Source organism: Falco punctatus, assembly GCF_963210335.1.
Source record: "Falco punctatus genome assembly, chromosome: 7".
Taxonomy (NCBI): Eukaryota; Metazoa; Chordata; class Aves; order Falconiformes; family Falconidae; genus Falco; species Falco punctatus.
In genome coordinates, this window is record NC_137587.1 from 58,563,130 (window position 1) to 58,581,006 (window position 17,877).

General features: G+C 36.3%; 1 protein-coding gene across 1 annotated transcript in view; it reads right to left on the minus strand.

Annotated features, from left to right (window-relative positions):
- ATP8B4 (ATPase phospholipid transporting 8B4 (putative)) overlaps nt 1–17,877 on the minus strand; it is a 71,178-nt gene that overhangs the window by 25,132 nt on the left and 28,169 nt on the right. Inside the window, exons 2-6 of the mRNA XM_080394690.1 lie at nt 17,336–17,456; nt 16,854–16,926; nt 15,643–15,713; nt 6,360–6,572; nt 4,619–4,672 (exon numbers count right to left, since the gene is read on the minus strand). Coding sequence (XP_080250816.1) covers nt 6,512–6,572; nt 15,643–15,713; nt 16,854–16,926; nt 17,336–17,456 — 326 coding nt within the window. The 3' untranslated portion in view covers nt 4,619–4,672; nt 6,360–6,511. The remainder of the gene's footprint in view (nt 1–4,618; nt 4,673–6,359; nt 6,573–15,642; nt 15,714–16,853; nt 16,927–17,335; nt 17,457–17,877) is intronic.

Genomic DNA, 17,877 nt, shown 5'->3' on the forward strand with positions numbered 1-17,877 from the left:
GGGAAAAACCCAGCATTCTATAAGCATTGCTCATTTGAAAGAAAAAGTAATATGCAAATACAAGACTGTTATAATACAAGTGTCCAGACACTAAAGCTGTCATATCATAGCTTTGTGAAATGTTAACATGGCATCTTTAATGCACCCATTTTTCAAAAAAAAACCAACCCCCCCAAAAATATAACATCAATAGTACTGTGAAAGCGATTTCTTTAAAGAACAATATCTCTTAATAAGGACTACCCAAACCACATGAATAAATAATTCTGAGGGGAAATTCTTAAGCATTCATCTTTACAGAACATTACTCAGGCACTTAAAAATGAAATCTACTGAAATCAGTCTGCTTTTGTGGCAAAAAATAAGACTCTTGACGTATGAAGTAAAAGACAGAGTTGTGTTTTGGGTTTGAGATTTTTGGTTTGGGTTTTTTAAAAAAAAAATTATTACATTGGGTAAGACTTGTTCTCATACTTTCCCAAGACAAATGAATAATACCTTATTACAACATCACCACATCCTGTATGTTATTTAAAATCTAACCTCTGAGTTGTCATTGATGTATTTCATGAAAAATAACTGTAGAAAGTTATTTTTTTTTGTTTAATCCACAAGTAATTTAACCTTTCAAAATATTCCAAGTATACACATTACGTGTACAAATTAAGTATACAGATTTCATAGCAAATGGTAAAATTACGTCACCTTTCCTGTTGGTATTGAAATAATACAGCTATGCCAAAACCAAAAATATTAACTTGCTTTCTTAACCATTACAACTCCAATGAAGAATTTTAATAAAAATAAAAATGACAAAAATATTGCATGGAATTAATTACCTTCGAATACATTATTTGATCCAGCGTGCAAATGACACAGATTACATAGTTATTTTTAAAGTAATTTACCCTGATTTATAAACAGCTTTTGGCTAAAGATATTATCTTGATACCCAGAAGCAGTTTAGATATAGCAAGATTACAGGATTATGAATGATAACACATCAAGAAGCTCTATTTCCTTTCCATGTTTCTATAAGTAACATTGATTTTTTTGCTCATTCTCAGTTTATTTGCACTACTTCCACCTTTTGATGTAAATATTTTACTTTCTGGAAGTAGTGAACAACATAACAGTTCATTTTTATTTTATTTCATTTTAGCAGGCATCCCAGATCTTATCCAGGTGTATACTGATACATCATACAGCTATGTATGTATGTATACCACTCCGATTTAAATGTACTTGCACTGACCTGGTGAGCTAAACTGCTTATAAATCACCATCACTACAGGTGTTTCTTGCCCCAAGACATGTAAGAATCAAACATTTCCATATGAAACAGCTTTTCTGACAGAGTCACACTCAAGATTGAAACCAAATGTTAACCAATATAATCAATAGGAAAATAAATAAAAGTGTTTCATGGAATCTTAGGACTCAAGACATCAACCAGACCACCTCTGTCCCGAAATAGTGTGAAGTCTACCTAGGAGATTGCTAGAAGTGTCAAGAATGATAGATATTCCACCACCTCAGGAAATGGGCTCTGTTCCTCTCTATCTTAATTTACCAAGTGTCTAATTTAAGTTAGCTTCATTTATATATCTTATACACAAGAGACATAAACTAATTTTGGTTTTGAAACTGCCTTACATATCAAAGGACTGATATCAAAATTTGCCGTTCTAAGTGAAGAAAGCCACTTGTCTTTCCTTGCAGTTCATGTTTCCTAAACACTTAATTATTCTTATTCTTCACCTTTTTGAAGAATTCTTTTCAGCTGGTCTACATCTTCCCTTAAATCAGACAACCAAAACTGATCATACTGAAGTTGAGACCATACCAATCCTAAACACACCAAAGTGATTACTTCACGTGTCATGCAGTGTCATCCTCATCAGGCACCCTGTAAGACCATTCCCTTTCTTAGAACTTTGTAGCACTGTCAACTCACATCGAATCTTAGCACGTTATATCACCAAGATCTTTTTCTATAGAACTGTGACTTCCCCAGTTGTTGCCATCATGGTATTTAGGCAGATCTCTCCTAAATTCTAAGTGTGGGAGCTTGCTTTCATCTTTGTTACTTGTATTCTACCTTTATTTTAACTCTTTTCCTCTCAGAGTGACTCCCAGCTTGCAAAGATAATATTCAATTTACATGCTGTCCTAGAATAAAACCTCAGTAACCTCAGTGACTCCAGCTTCATCTGAAATGTAAATTCAATGAGTAAGCCTTCTATTCCATCATTGAGATCATTAATGAAAATATTAAGTAACATCTGACCCAAGACTGATTCCTGACAAACCCTACTTGATATTTAACTTCAAGTGGTGAGGCCACACCTCAAAATCTCTGTTCAGTTTTGGGCCCCTCACTACAAGACAGATATTGAAATGCTGGAGCACATCCAGAGATGGGCAATGGAGCTGATGAAGTGTGTGGAGCACAAGTCTTATGAAGAATGACTGAGAGGACTGGGGTGGTTTAGTCCAGAGAGGAGACTCAAGGGAGACCTTATTATCTCTACAGCTCCCTGAAAGGTGGCTGTAGCAAGGCCGGGGTCAGTCTCTTCTCCCAGATTACAAGTGACAGAAGAAGAAATGGCCTCAGGTTGCACCAGGGGAGGTTTAGATTGGATATTAGGAAAAATTTCTTCACTGAAAGGTGGTCAAGCACTGGAACAGGCTGCGCAGGGAGGTGGTGGAATCACCGTGCCTGGAAGTGTTTAAAAAATGTGTAGATGCAGTGCTCAGGGACATGGTTTAGTGGTGGGCTTGGCAGTCCTGGGTTAATGGCAGAACTCGATGATCATAAAGGTCTTTTCCAGCCTAAATGATTCTACGATTCTGTTCTTTACAGACATTGCAGTCAGGCTTGTTTTGAAAAATGAGCAGAGCACAGCAAAGAATATTGCAGTGCACTATGCCTATATGCAAGTCATACAAGGAGATTTTAGATTTACTGTACAAATTATTCCTACTCTACTTAGTATTAAATGATAATTTTTACTTATTACATAGGAGAATGTATACTATATACAACTAAAAGAGGAATTAATCACATTTGAAATGAGATCAGGCAAAAACAGCATAAGAACATTCTGTCAGTGAATGCCAGATAAATTACACTAGTGCACTATTAGCCTCAGTTACCCCACCAAAGTATTTAGTATCACACAACGACACAAGGGAACAGCTTTCAGATGCACATATCACCAGAAGTTTACATTTCAGAAAATGTCATCTGCTGTATATACAGCCCACCTACCAAGGAATTTCGGTTGGGACAGAGCAAAGCACATAATCAGGGACCAACAATCAAAGTCTACTGTGCCAATAACATGAAGGAGTACAAAGTAGTATTTACCTGAGCATGATACATACCTGCCAGCCTCCTGAAAGCTTGAGTGCCAGATCTCTTTTTAACAAGACTGAAAGATTTTTAGTATGTTGGCAGTGAATTTGATTTTATGCTAAACCTATTCTTTAATTCTATTCTAGAGATTTCCATTTTCTGAATAAGCACGTAGGAAGACACCCATAGTACATCTTCTAAAGTCTACATCTATATCTTTATCCTAAAATCAAAGCCCTTTCATTTTCAACAAACATTTGTTTTCATTTCAACAAACATGGTTTTTCATACCACACTAAGCACAGTTCATTGATAAGAATACAAAAGATGAATAAAAAAGGTAGGTAGTCAAAACAAGTCTGAAAATCTCCTCAAATTTGAATCACCAAAACTCTGGAAAAAAGCCTTAGCAACAACAGATAAAAAAAATTTAAGTGTGGTGCTGGGGTTTTTTTAACCCTTCTAAGAAAAAAACAAACAAAAGACCCCAAACAATAAACACTTGTGTACTGTATCTATTAAGGTGAGCCAAAACAGCAAAAATATTCAATGTGAAACACCTTGGTTGTCCTAGTGTTCAACAAAACCTTTGCAATACTGTGTAATACTAGGAATTAGAACCAAATATGTAATTGCTGCAATTGTTGAAAAACATCCCCTTCTACAGACACAGAAAGGTTATTTCCTGAGTCTCAAAACACTAACATATTTTCACAATTATTCATGCTTTCACACAATCCATGATTCTCTCTTTTCTGGAACGTGCCAATATCATTAGGAGTGGTTTCCTCCTCCATATTTACCTCTGTACAACTTCTGGAACAGCAGCAGTTCAGGGCTTTTCCTCTATCTGCTTTCAGGAGTTACACAAGGACAGAAAAAAACCCCAAACTATGCTTCAAGGTATTGAAGAAAGACCTATTTCTTTATTCACGCTTTCTTCCTGCTAGATCAACCCACCTTAGAACCAAAGCTACCTACTCATTTCCTAATTATTTTTCAGCATCTCACAAGAGTATATTCCAATCACCATTTGATTTAATCAGACACTAAGTAGACTAGGACTTTTCAGCACAAAAAGAAGTGAAAGAGTATAGACGAAAAAAGGCTATAAAATCATGATGAATTCAGTGGCAAGGAGGAAGGGGCATTAAATGAAAGCAGCAGACAGCAGCTACAATGGAGAAAGGAATCTTAAGCTGCAGAACTTCCAGCTACATGTAGGAAATGTTTGAAGACAAAACCTTCAACACTTACTAAACAAAGCGCCACCTTTGATTCAGAAAGTCCTTTGCTGCAGATTTTCAGAAGCTAGGAAAGTAAAACAATAAAGTATCATTACATTACGTATTTACCCCAGGTTTATACTCTTTAGTTATTTCCTTTTGGACACTTGGAAAGAGGCTTCTGAAAAGCCAAAGTCATTGTTCTGACTAGTACGGTGTCCTGGGTTTGGCTGGGAGAGAGTTAATTTTTTCCTGGTAGCTGGCACAGTGCTGTGTTTTGGATTTAGTATAAGAAGTTTTTGCTAACTAGGGCTTACTTCAAATCAATGACTTTTCAAGTCTCCCGTGCTCTGCCAGTGACCAGTTGCACGAGAAGCTGGGAGGGAGCAGAGCCCGGACAGCCGACCCGAGCCAGCCAAAGGGATATTCCATGCCATGGAACGTCGTGCCCAGTGTATGAACTGGGGGCAGCTGGCCGGGAGCTGCCGATCACTGCTTGGGAACTGGCTGGGCACCGCTCAGCAGGTGGTGAGCAGTGGTACTGTGCATCACTTGGGTTTGGGGTTTTCTTCTTTTGTTTTGGTGGGCTTGTTTTGGTTTTTCCATTATTTTTTTTTTAATTTTATTCCTCTCCATCTCTTCTTCGTTACAATTATTGTTGTTGTTGTAATTTTTATTACTTTATTTCAATGATTAAACTGTTCTTACCTCAACCCATGTGTTTTACCTTTTTCCAGTTCTCCTCCCCCCATCCCACCAGGGCAGGGGGAGTTGCTGGCTGGGATTAAACCACAACATAGGGCCAATTTTTAAGGTCTAGTAAAAGCTCCTAAACAGAGGTGGAAGATTCTGAACAGCAAAGAATTTACAAGAGACAGATCAAAACCTTTCTTTGCTTAGAGTCTATGGAATCTACCATAGAAATTTAAAAAGCAGGGGTTTTCTTAATCTATTAAATATTGATTTAAAACAATGATTTTTATTCTTTTGGATATATAGTGTCACTAACTGAAGAAAATTGGAAACGGGGAGGTTAAGTCTTCATTCTCATAAAACACGTTTGAAATGCTCAAGAGACAAAATTTAGGACTCTGATTAAACATCTCCAAATACAGTCTCCCATAAAACTCTCAGCCCAATATATTAATAATTTTTAAAACATTATGTCTAGCTTGCAAGGACTCAACTCTTGATCTCCTTCAGTATTTCTTAAATCACCAACATAAAGTTTCCTAAAGAGAAATACTCACAGAGCAAGCATTATGGAAAGAAAAAAAGGAAAAAAAAAAAAAGATAGGAAATCAGGTCGCATCCTCAAAAGCATGAAAATCCAAGACAGCTCTTTACCTTAGCATAATTGCTTACTGGACATCTTTTGTAGTCGATGTAGTTAGGGGAAGTCATTTTGTCATGGCTTATCTACACACTTCTTACAATCACTCAGACAAGCCCTGGGATTTACCATTAAAGCAGAACATATGGTTCTCTTTTCCTTCTAAGTATAAGGCAGAAGTGTATAACATATGAAAATGGTATGTCTTAACAAACTTGGAAAATGAAAGGGCTCATTTAATGTAATAACTACAGCCAAATACATTTATATTTTCAAAACAGAAAAAGAAGGAATAATTATTTTATTTAAATTCCAAAAAAATTGTACTCAAATATTTAGATTGCCTAACTCATTCTTCTGATCTCCAGTACTTCTAAGTATCTAAAAAGTATGTGTCATCATTTTGTTCATCTATAAATGAATGAACAGAGAAACAAACCTGAGTAGAGAAGACACAGAGGACAAATAAGAAATGTAGCACTGTGAAAACAAAGTTTGTGCAAGTTCTCATGTTATTTCTTCTTGAAATTCTCAAAGAAGAACGTCTACCACGAATGTTCAAGAACTTCTGAAGGTATTCGAACTGGGCAGTCACAGGCCAAGACTGCTTCCATTCCTTCCTGGCCACTGATACCAACTCCTATATGTGCACCTGCAAGCAAAGAGAGGAAACTTATAAACAGCTGAAAAAACAGATGTCAGCTTATTAAGCTACCACATAGACGGTTTCAGACAATACCTGTAATTGCTGTAAATGGAAAACATTATCCTAGACTACAGGAAATTTGAAACAAGCGCCAAAAGTGTTTATCGAAGAAGGAATGGTCTCATATCAACGCTTGCTTTCATGACTCACTCAGTCCCTCCCATCCCAGGAGCTTAAGTAGCAACCTGTGCAAACTAACTTTGTTATGATTATTTTTTATCTAATCCACAGTTTCTCTTCATTCTCCTTTCACATCCTCTTTAATTCTTCCCCTTTCCATTGTTTCTTCTGGAAGATCATTTCCCAGTTCTTCATACCACAACAGATGAACAATTGAACTTAGTATACTAACTATAACCTTTTCCAGGTTTAGATGGCAACAGCAAAATTTAAAATACAACTATTACAAAACAAACCATTTTGTGAATATTTTGAGAGTCCTATTCTGCTATTTTTCCTGCCTTAACAATATGACATTGGAATTTGAGGTTCTGACAGATTTACAGGGCAAGGCTAGTAGGAGCAAGAAGAAACAACATAAGCAAGCAGCTCAGGCCATTACTCATCAAGAAGTCATCTTATATCATTTTAAGTCTACCCATGAATTAATAAGAAAGTTATACATTTACTATATAGTCTCACATAGCTATTGTACTGTAAAAAAGGAACTTCCAAGTATCTGATAGTAAAATAAGCACAGCAGTTACTAATATTAGCATACATATAAAACATTTTTTATACTTAATAGCATCTGCTGTTCTGATCCTCCCATACTGCATTCTTAACAGGAACATCAGTCAGTTCTACAGGCTATCAAAACAATGTTTAATACAAAAGTTTTGTACTTTATTGAAACATTAATACCGGCTGAGATGCCTGCATGCAATTAAATGACACCCAAATACAGATATCCCCTACTGCATTTTGAGCGTGACAGAGGAGTTCTATCGGGTCCAGCATTCAGTAATTCAGCTAACTACATTTCTGTGCAACAGACTTGGGTTATTTTTATTCCAAAGACAGCTATGAGCAAAATAAAGCAATTAAAGAAATATTTCAGGTAACAGCAAAAGATGCATCATTTGTCATTCAAAAATTCTCCTTACAGCAGGAGAAAATGTGCACTTTCAGGATGGCAGTTAAGAGGATTCGATGTGATATTTAGTAATGCCTTGAATGAAAATGATGTCTGTGATGGCAGGCAAAGGGTAAGAATTCTACTCAAACTCTCAGTTGCTGCATGGGCTGTATTCTACACCTAACCAGTGGGTCACACAAAAAAATCCGGAAGTACTAACAGCTCCCTGCCTCCCTGTTTGAGAAATACAGCCAACTTATCAAAATTCTTCAGTCATATTCCATTACTCATGCTTAATGTAAACAGTTGTAACTAACAGTAACCCTGATTTTAGGAAAATAATAACCATTTGGAGGGTACTGTGGAACCTATCATTTCCCACATATTTAAAAGGCAACCAAAGTTATAGGACAAAAAACGGTCAAGAACTACAAAAAAAAACCACAACAACCATCTTTGAGACAGAGTGGAGAAATCTGCACAAGGAGTTTGAATGGTTGTGCTGTTCTTTTGCTCTTTCCTAGACGTCTGTTCTTGGTCACAGATAAAGATAGGACCCTGGATTAGGCAGATGTTTGGTCTGACTCAGTTTAAGTTCACCCTACGCAAACTAATTTATTTCTTTATCATAGATCCTTTTGAGTGCCAAATAATGGTATAAAGGTTGATCTGAGTTGGTTTTATTTTCTCCATTAAAAGAAAAGCAATTCTTCAAATAAAAATGGTCTAAGGGGCCTGCTATATGTACAAATTCGTTAATAAACCATCATTTTTATTGACATTTTAAATTCTAAATTTCCCCTTACTTTGATCATACTGATGTCATTAGCTCCATCTCCTACTGCCAATGTGACTGCCTTCCTGTGTTTCCTAATCAGCTCTGAAACTCATGCTTTTTGTAGAGGAGTGACTCAATAGCAAGTCAGTTTTATACATACAGTCAAGTTCCAAGAATTTTCTCTAAATCAGCCTCAACAGCAAGAGCTGGAAGACTTCTGGTAAGTCAGCTGGTTTCGTAACAATTATAAGACAACATGACGCTGGTCATTCCTTGCATTTAATGAGTAGGATATCTTCTTTTGCAGCAAAGTCAAAGGAATTTTAAGCAACAGAAGCATTTAGCAGAAAACCTCATTATTATTCAAGATCATAAATCATCCTCTTATCTGTGTATAAACACGTATATAGCACATATAATCTCAACACACACAATAAGATTATGAAACGCATTTTCTTGCAAAATTATTTGCTTTCACTTTTACCTACTAAATGTTAAAAAGAAAACAACTCCCTAAAATTGGCTACTTGAGAAAAACATGCAGCTTTCCAGCTGACACTGTGAGGATTAAAGAGTAAACAAAAAGACTTACTGAACTGAACTATCAACTCAATAGGCATTTAGCACAGGAACATGAGTTTCTCAAATTCAGGACTTGAAAGAACCTCCCATTGTTAACTTTTGCAATTATAATTACATAAGGTTCAGCTATACCCTCAGACTGCTCTGTTTTGGATTTATATTTACTATTACACCTAACCACACAGGGAGCGTTGTCAGGAACACAAATCCCGTTGCATATGAATATTTATCATAGGATTTCATTTATTGCAAAAATTGTTACATTAAGATATAATGTAAGAAGAAATCTTTCTGAAGGTAAAAAATAGGAATCTCAGAATTTTTGGAGTCCTGTAACCACAAGATATGGCAGTGAAATATGAGGAAAAATGCACAGAAAGAAAGAAAGTATGCATTGCAGATCAGAAGAACTGGAAGAACAGGTGGAGACTAGAACTGCTAACTTCTGTCTTCTAATGCAGCTACATTCTCATGAATGAAGCCCAAAGCTCTATTAAACTAATAAACTTTTAAAACTTCAATTTTTGTCCAAGAGTTCAAATGCCAAGTGTATGAAAGGAACACGAGCTTGTTACGACAGGAATCAGATTTTCTAATCATAGTAAATTGTTTGGGCATTCACATAAAATACTGATATTTCAAAGATCCACTAGAGTTAAGAATGACATTAAATTGATGTAGTAACTATTTTAAGCTTGAGTTGTGCTCTTCAGCAAAATAAGGAAAGAATAGTTGTACTAAACCTGCCTACTTGCATTTCAGTTTATTGGCATTGGTCCTGTGCTGCTACTTCCACACAAGCACTTAATAGCAGCAATGGTATATTTTAATTAGGAATTGATAAGATTGTGTGAAATGCTTTTGACTACAAGAACATCTTTACTAAAATTTATTTTTAAAAGCTGTACAAAATACCAATTTTGTTTCTTTTCCAAACAACCAAAAATATTTATTTTTTTAAAAGATTGGAGCAGTTCTGGAGGAAAAAAAGACCCTGGCTTTCCTGCAACAGAACACATATATAAATGGAGTAGTAATGAAAGGACAAAACATGATAAACCTATTTACCAGGCCATAACCATTAGCTACTAAGCGGTTAACTAACTACCAATAACAGACTTGTCCCAAAATGAGCCCTGGTTTGACTTGTGCACTTTTTCCACAGAGTAGCTAAGAATCATGAAGTTCTTCAGTTTGTCAAAACAGGTATTCTTTTGCTTCCTTTAAAGACAGAAGAATGAAAAAAAGGGGGAGGGGGGAGGAGAAAAAGAAAAAAAAAAGGTGAGAAACAAGAAAGGAACATGGCCACCTGATAATGACTTGAAGGTGTCACCACCAGAAAGTGTCTAGAAATCTGGGTTGCCTTAAAAGTTATTTTTTTTATTTTAGTATTAGAATTATTTTTGGCCTGGAATCTCTTTATTGTTTTTGCCTTCTAAGTATTTTGTGTAAGTTTAAATTTGTGGCCGAGATAAATTTCTACTGAACAGCATTATTAGAAACGAATGTTAATCTCACTGCCAGAACGTTTGTTGTAAGAATATATCACAATGCTCTATAAGTGGAAAAAGGAATATGAAAGGAGAAAAATGTAAGTTGAAATAAGGACAACAGAACAAGCACTGGGTTACATGAGCTTACTTGACACTTCTGAGCCTACTGGATTGCTTTTTCTGACACAAAGGAAATTTTATTTCTCTCAGCACCAAGGAAACACTTATTGGTATGTTGTTCTACAAAAATCATGCTGACACAGTTGCAAATTGAAGTGTTAATTAGAAGCTCTACTTGGATGGAACAGTATTACAGATGGGACATGAATAGAGAGATTTTTAGTAAGTATCTTATAAATGTCGTATTCCTATGGCATAACACTTATTTAAGAATGTTTTGTCACAATATGTGCTAGCTGACCTACTATATAGACTATTAGTTGGTGGAAAATTATAGCGGCAGGGCACATCTGAGAGTGCTGATATATCTCATGAAAGTACATCTTTATTAAATTAAATTGATAGCTGTTATTTTCTCTTTTTTGTGCTTTTAGTAACTGTTAGTATTGGAATAATTAACAGTCTTACAGGTGTCTGTATTTAAATTTAGTCATTTTATTTCAGAAATACTCAGCATACTTTCTGAAATTTTAGTAGCAGATATAACGAGCCTCAGCACATCCAAATTCTAAAAACGGCCACAACAACGTAGATTCAGTCTTCACAGACCGTGTCTTGATGCTTTATTGCAAAACTTTATGTGCGTTTCTCAGAAGGCTGCTCAGTTACCAACTCAAAGAATGAGCTCGTACAAAAGTCAGCAGCAGTAACAGCAACAGCAGCAGCCACAGGCGAGAAACCCTACAAAAATACACACTGGTGAGCAGAGGTGAGCTTTTGCTTTTCCCACCGTAGTTTTTTTGCAGGAAACTTTGAAGCTCGTCGCTGCAAAGCGGTACTTGGCGTGCACTTGCGAGGCAGGGCGCCGCCGCGGGGCGCCCCGGCGGGAGGGGCGGGGGGGGCAGCGGCTGCGGCCAGCTGTGGCTCCCGCTCCTGGGACGCCCCCTGGCGGTTCATCTTGGGCTCAACGACAACAGGGGGGCACCGCTCCAGGGGCACCCCTCCAAGGGCACCCCCGGGTAGGGGCAGCAACCCCCCACCTCCCGGCAAGGCGCGAGCAGCTCGGCATGCCTCCCGACACAACCGCGGCACCAAAGCTGTGAGCTAACGAGGAGGAAAGTGCTTTTTAAAAAGTTTCAGGTTATTCCACAGTCCTGATTAAGGGGAGAACATTGCAGTAAAAGTTACTTAATTTGTTACGTCCTTTCACACCCAAGGAAGATGTACATTCACTAATAAGTTTGAGATGGATCTTTCTTTCTGCCAGTCTTTATGGCAGCCTCAACAGTGGAAATTACTACACGATTACAAAGACATTATTAAAAGCTTCACAGCAAGTGAGGTAGGGAAGGGAATTTCTAAGACCCAAGACAGAAGTCATTTGTCCACTCATTCACCGGGAAGTGTCTCCATCCTCAATGATTCTAAACATTTATTTTAAGTTCCAGTAATAGAAAAATGGCCTAAATTATTCCTTGTAAATAAGTAGGACAAATGCTGGGTTTCTTTCTTATTTCAGCTCTTAAGTGTCATGCAGATTAATCCTTCTTACTTTTTTTCCCCCTTTTCATTTCTCTTTGAAAGCTGCTCATTCCAAAGAGGAGTGAAATCAAATCAGGCTCACCTGTATGTTTACAGATGACTTCAGATAAATGGTGGAATTCAAGTGGATTAAAATGCCCAATGGTAGCATTGACCACTAATAATTTTAACTTCTCCTGTGTATCATTTGTTAAACTGCAACATGTTACTTTGTAAAATAATATACATCACTAGCATTTAGGTCTCTATTATATAGAGAAAAAAACTGTGATAATACATATTGTACCCTCATTAATTTATCATACACTAACATATTTCCAAAAGAAAAAGAATCTTTATACTTATTTTATCCTGGTTTTATCTCATTCCAACAATACATTCTCTCAAGTCCTAACCCTCCAAGATTTGTCTTCATGCTGGATTTTCCTCCTGTATTTTGCACGTGCTCATCCAACTATTCAAATAAATTACAAAACAATAAAATCGATTTAGCCAAATTGATTTTTACGGTCTGGAATATGCATTATGATATAACATATAATGTTCTCAATACAACATGTACATTACAAGCAGAAATGAAAAAGAAACTCTTGCAAGTATGTTTTCCATTCTTAGATTTATAGAATATGAACTATAAAACTGACTGAAATGCCTAGAATACTTGGTTCAGTTAAAAACCCTCCCAAAATCACATGCTGGTAAGAGACTGGTTATGGTCTAAGAGCTATAAGATCTGAAATCTACTCTCTGAGTATACCTGAGCCTTATAGCTCCACAACAGGCTGTTCAAAGGCACTTGTTTCATTGATAATAGATTTCGAAAGAGTACACGGCTTTGGAAGTACAAAGGCTCTTCGTGCATGCATAGGTGGGCTGTTAAGAAGCTGCTGGAATGTTAGGCCTGGCAAGGCTGAGTATCAGTGTCTAGACATCTTTGTTTGTGGCACTTGTCACTTTTCAGATGACATCGTCTGCACTGACAAGAACACTCACACACCATGTCCAAAGAACAAATGAGCACACTGTCATTTTGAAATAGTTAGGAAGTGGCCTCAGCTGCCCACTGCAAGTGCAGGCTATGTTTGACATGCAGGCAGCACCTGCTGTACATGTGCTGCACAACTGATCTGTACAAGCAAACCAAGTCTGCCTCCCTGAGCATACCACTAGATGAGCCAGGAGTACCCAGGGTCCACAGCATGACCAGACAGCAGCTGCAGCAACCACACAGGCTGACTTCTTGAGCTGTTAAGTCAATGAAGAGCTACGCTTTTCCTGAAATAGTCTTTTCCTTAGAGCTAGGGTGGACCCAAGCAGACTGGAAAAGGATAATCTTGCTTATACTGCCTGTCAGCAACCCATACCCTTTCTGATGGTCAAGAGAAAGCCAACTGACTGAAATGGAAAAATAAGAACCTCATCTAAATCACTGTAGGATGGCAAATGGCAATAGATGCAGACACTGAAGCAACTAATATGCAAGTACAATCACTGACCAAGTTATTCTGAAAACAGTATGCTCTATTTCCTTTATTTAGAGCTTTCTGTCTTTTATTACTACAATATCACAGAACCATTTATATTAAGCTATACTCATGTTAACCCTCAAAAAAGGATTAATCACTCCTTACATTTCTTTCTTCTTTTGCAATGTGAGATGCATACCTGGAGATAAACGCTTACTATACAAAAAAGCCACAAATCACTTGTGGAATTGTCCCATCCTTCAAAATCAATACAAATCAAACATCTTACAAACAAAAGTTGTAGACAAGTAATTGAAAGATTGTATTCAGAAAGAGGTAGAACTCAACCTTTGTTTAGGCAATGACAAAGGCTGACAATTCTTGAAGCTGTCCTGTCTTAGCATCATTAATATAATGCTTTTAACATAGTTTCTGTGTTTACTCATAAGGAGACTGGCAAAAAACCAAACACTGGGACTATATGGGCTTCAAGACACTTTAATACACACACAAATTATTTTTTTCATATATTTAAAACACAGGAAGAGAATTTTTTTCTTTACAAAGCAAAATAAGACAAAAAAGTCTGCATACTTTAGTTAACTGACAAAACTAACAGACTCTTACTGAAAGGAATTTTTTCCTTCTAAAAGAAAATAATTCATTTGGGATCTTTGGTCTGGAAGGACAGAAAGTGTTGCTGTCGTAATTACTAGAGTTCTTCATGTACTTTATCATTATATGACCAGTCATTATGAAAGTCTCCTTCATCACACCTGTCAGCATATGATGGGAGTAACTGATATTCATGGCAGTTTGAGAGATATTAATGCCAGTTTCATGTGATTACAGTTACAATGACTTCATTTCACTGGTAGTTTATACTGACAATATTCCATTATCATAACATTATAAATTGTCTAATATAGTCACACCATTTTTGATACTTACTTTAGGACTTACGATGCCCTTTCACCTGAAATACATAATTATTATTTGTAGTACAGCACTCAAAGTACACTATTGAAATTAGGCTCCTATTATGGTACCAACTGGACAAATGTATTTGCAAAAGCAAATTTTCAGTCTAAATACAAAAAACAGCAAAGTATAGAAGCAACAAGAAAGGTATTGAGAGGAAAATGAAAATGAAAGGAATAACTGAGACTAAAACCCAAGTATCCTTTTCTGTATGGGCACATCACAAGCTCCATTCTTTATCACAGAACGCACAGCCACTCAGAATTCACAAAACAAAATTCTGTGGAATCAGTCTTACAATAAATGGCATACTTCTCTAAGTTTAGAGATTTGTTATTAAGGATTAATATTCAATTTAGAATGAGTCCCAAGAACTTTCATCATAAACCAGCATCAATATAATATCCAGAGAATATAAAATTCAAAATTCTTAGCGATATTCAAATTTACTAAATAAATGTACTGCCTCATTAAATCTCACCTTGTATCTTAACATATTCTCTACAGATATATTTCCATCATACTCAAAGAACTCAACATCCCAAAGCACAGATGAGTACCCTCTGCAAGAATTATAGACACCCATCACCAGAACCATTTACACGGTTACCTTTCTCCACAGATACCTACATAAAGCACAGCAAGGCCAGTGTTCTGTACCAGATCCTTCAGAGTTATGCTTTAATCGAACTATGCTACAATAACAGCAGTTACAATAATGATGAAAATATTCAGGGAAATATCGTTTCTATCAACTTGATATGCACTATAACTGTTATATACGAGGAATATTAACTCTGAAAATTGGGAATTTGGTACTAGAATATAAGCAAAAAGAGGAACTTGCACCTAGATACCATCATTAAGCCATCAAAGTAAGCCTGATGCCCAAATTCATAAGGATTAGAACTGCAAGAAGTTATATTAAACCTTTGGAAAAGACAGAAAAATCTGTAATTAAACACTTCCACGTTACCTTTCCATAGGTAAGTGATATATATTTTCCTTGCAGTAAGCCTCGAGATTATTTTGAGCCTTAGTTAACACCTAGGAAAATAAGGATTTAATTAGGTAAATATTGGCCAGTACGCATATATATATACACTTTACTGCCAAATTTCAAGACTTCCAAATATATTAAGAAACAGATGTGATTATGATTTTCATCCTTCATGTTGATATTCTAAAGATCCATGCCCATTATAACTGCACTGGGGAAGTCCTAAGACCAACCACTGGACTCAAACCCACAGGTAACTTATTTCTTGAATATCAATATTACTACACAGGTGATGGGATTCTAAACTCATACTTTTACTGTACTCTTCTGCACATGAGGCATTTTTATTAAGCAAAATATACTGCATTATTTATAACTTAAAATTTCAGTGGGTAGTCTTTGAAGTGCAAAGACCGTGAGCAATTTCATTGTTAAAAGGTAAGAGTGTCAGGAAATACTTTTCACCTAAAACACGTCAAGAAAACAAGCTGTTGTATGCTTTACCACTAACAACAACGTATCTTGTTCCTTCCCTATATTCTGGTACAAGATATTACAATGAAAAAACAAAGAGGAACTTTAAACATAAAAAACTGATGACTACAAAGAAAGAAAGTTTTGTAATGGAATAAATGAGATATTAAGAGAAAACTGTACTTGTTGGGGGGGGGGGAATGCAGGAATGTGGGAGACAGAGTGGAAGGGAGGGAGTAGAAAGAGGCAGAGAAAGGGAAAGGAGAGAGACTAACTATAAAGACACAGGTGCAAGCCAACAGAAAGAGGTGAAAGGAACAGGTTTTGCCAGCCATCATCGTCTAATTCCATGTGTGCATGCTGTACTGTGCACTGTGGTTTCAGCCATACCGCTGTGTTGTTCCCTTATCCAAATGGCAGCTGTACACTGGCCACACACACGAACATAAAGCACTCTCTTAACCTTACAGAATGAAGTATGGAAGCTCAAGGTTTTAGCATCTAAGGAACTGTAAAAAATATCAGATGCTTATAATTCCAGCTTTGCTTTCATATAAAACATGTTGGCCTTCTGGAAAAGATAAAAAGAAAGCCAAGAGGAAAACAATAGTTATGTTTGCAACCCATATTAAGTATAAGTTACGATGGTTTAGTAATGTCACAGACACATTTTAAAAATTATGGAATGGTTTGTATTAAGCATGAACACTTACAGAGAACATTAATTCTTGAAAAAAAATGATAATTTTATCCAGTTTTCCTTTAAATTCACATTGGGGGAGACCCCTGAAAACAAGCAGAAAGCATAATTTGTAAAATAACATAAACTGCATAATTTGCATTCAACTTCATAGACCTGCACTGATTTCAAGCTAGGAATTCTGATATATGGATTACTTGCACAGTGTAAATATTCTAAGTGTTTTAAATATTAGCATAAAACCTCCTAACCCATATTATTTAAGTAGAGTTATTTCTGTAATCAGCTTCGGGAATACAAAATACTTAGAACATTTGGCTAACTTCACAGCAAGAAAACGTTCTAGTCCTGGTTCAGGAAATCCTCTTGCATTTACATATATGTTTACCGTAAGAAGAACATTCAAGCCATGTAATTTTAAGCTTCTAATTTAAGTTGAATATGATTACTAATTAAGGGGGTTTCTGAATTAATATCTGAAATAGAAACGCTTACACCAAGACAGCTGGATGCCAAAGACAAGACATTAATACTCCATCAGATGGCCGGAGCTGTTCAAATACAATGGTATCTGCCCCTTTCCAATAAAGCTTCATCTGATCATCTGGATTTCTAACTGAAAAAGATAACAAGAATTTAAAACAAAAAATGTAATCATTTTTTGTTGGGGGTTGTGTGTGTGGTTTTTAAAGGGTTGATTGATTTTCCAGGTCTAACTAGTTTTATTGTAAATACCAGTATAAAAATAGCCACTACACAGAAATCATCCAACCATATTTTTAAAAGGAACAGAAATACTTATGAAAAACAACGTTATTTCAGTATGAGAAAGGATGTTTAACAGGGAGTGAAACTTCCAGTCCAGTTTCACTTACAAATCCAGTTTTCTCAGTCCATTAAAGGTTTCAAAGGTTCATAAAAAGTATATATTCTCACGAAGTTATCAGTATTTTGGCTTATAGCTTCACAAGTTGCAACTCCTAGGTAATTTTTGCATGACCCTGGGCCTTTTTAAGTCTCAAGTCCAAGAACTTAAC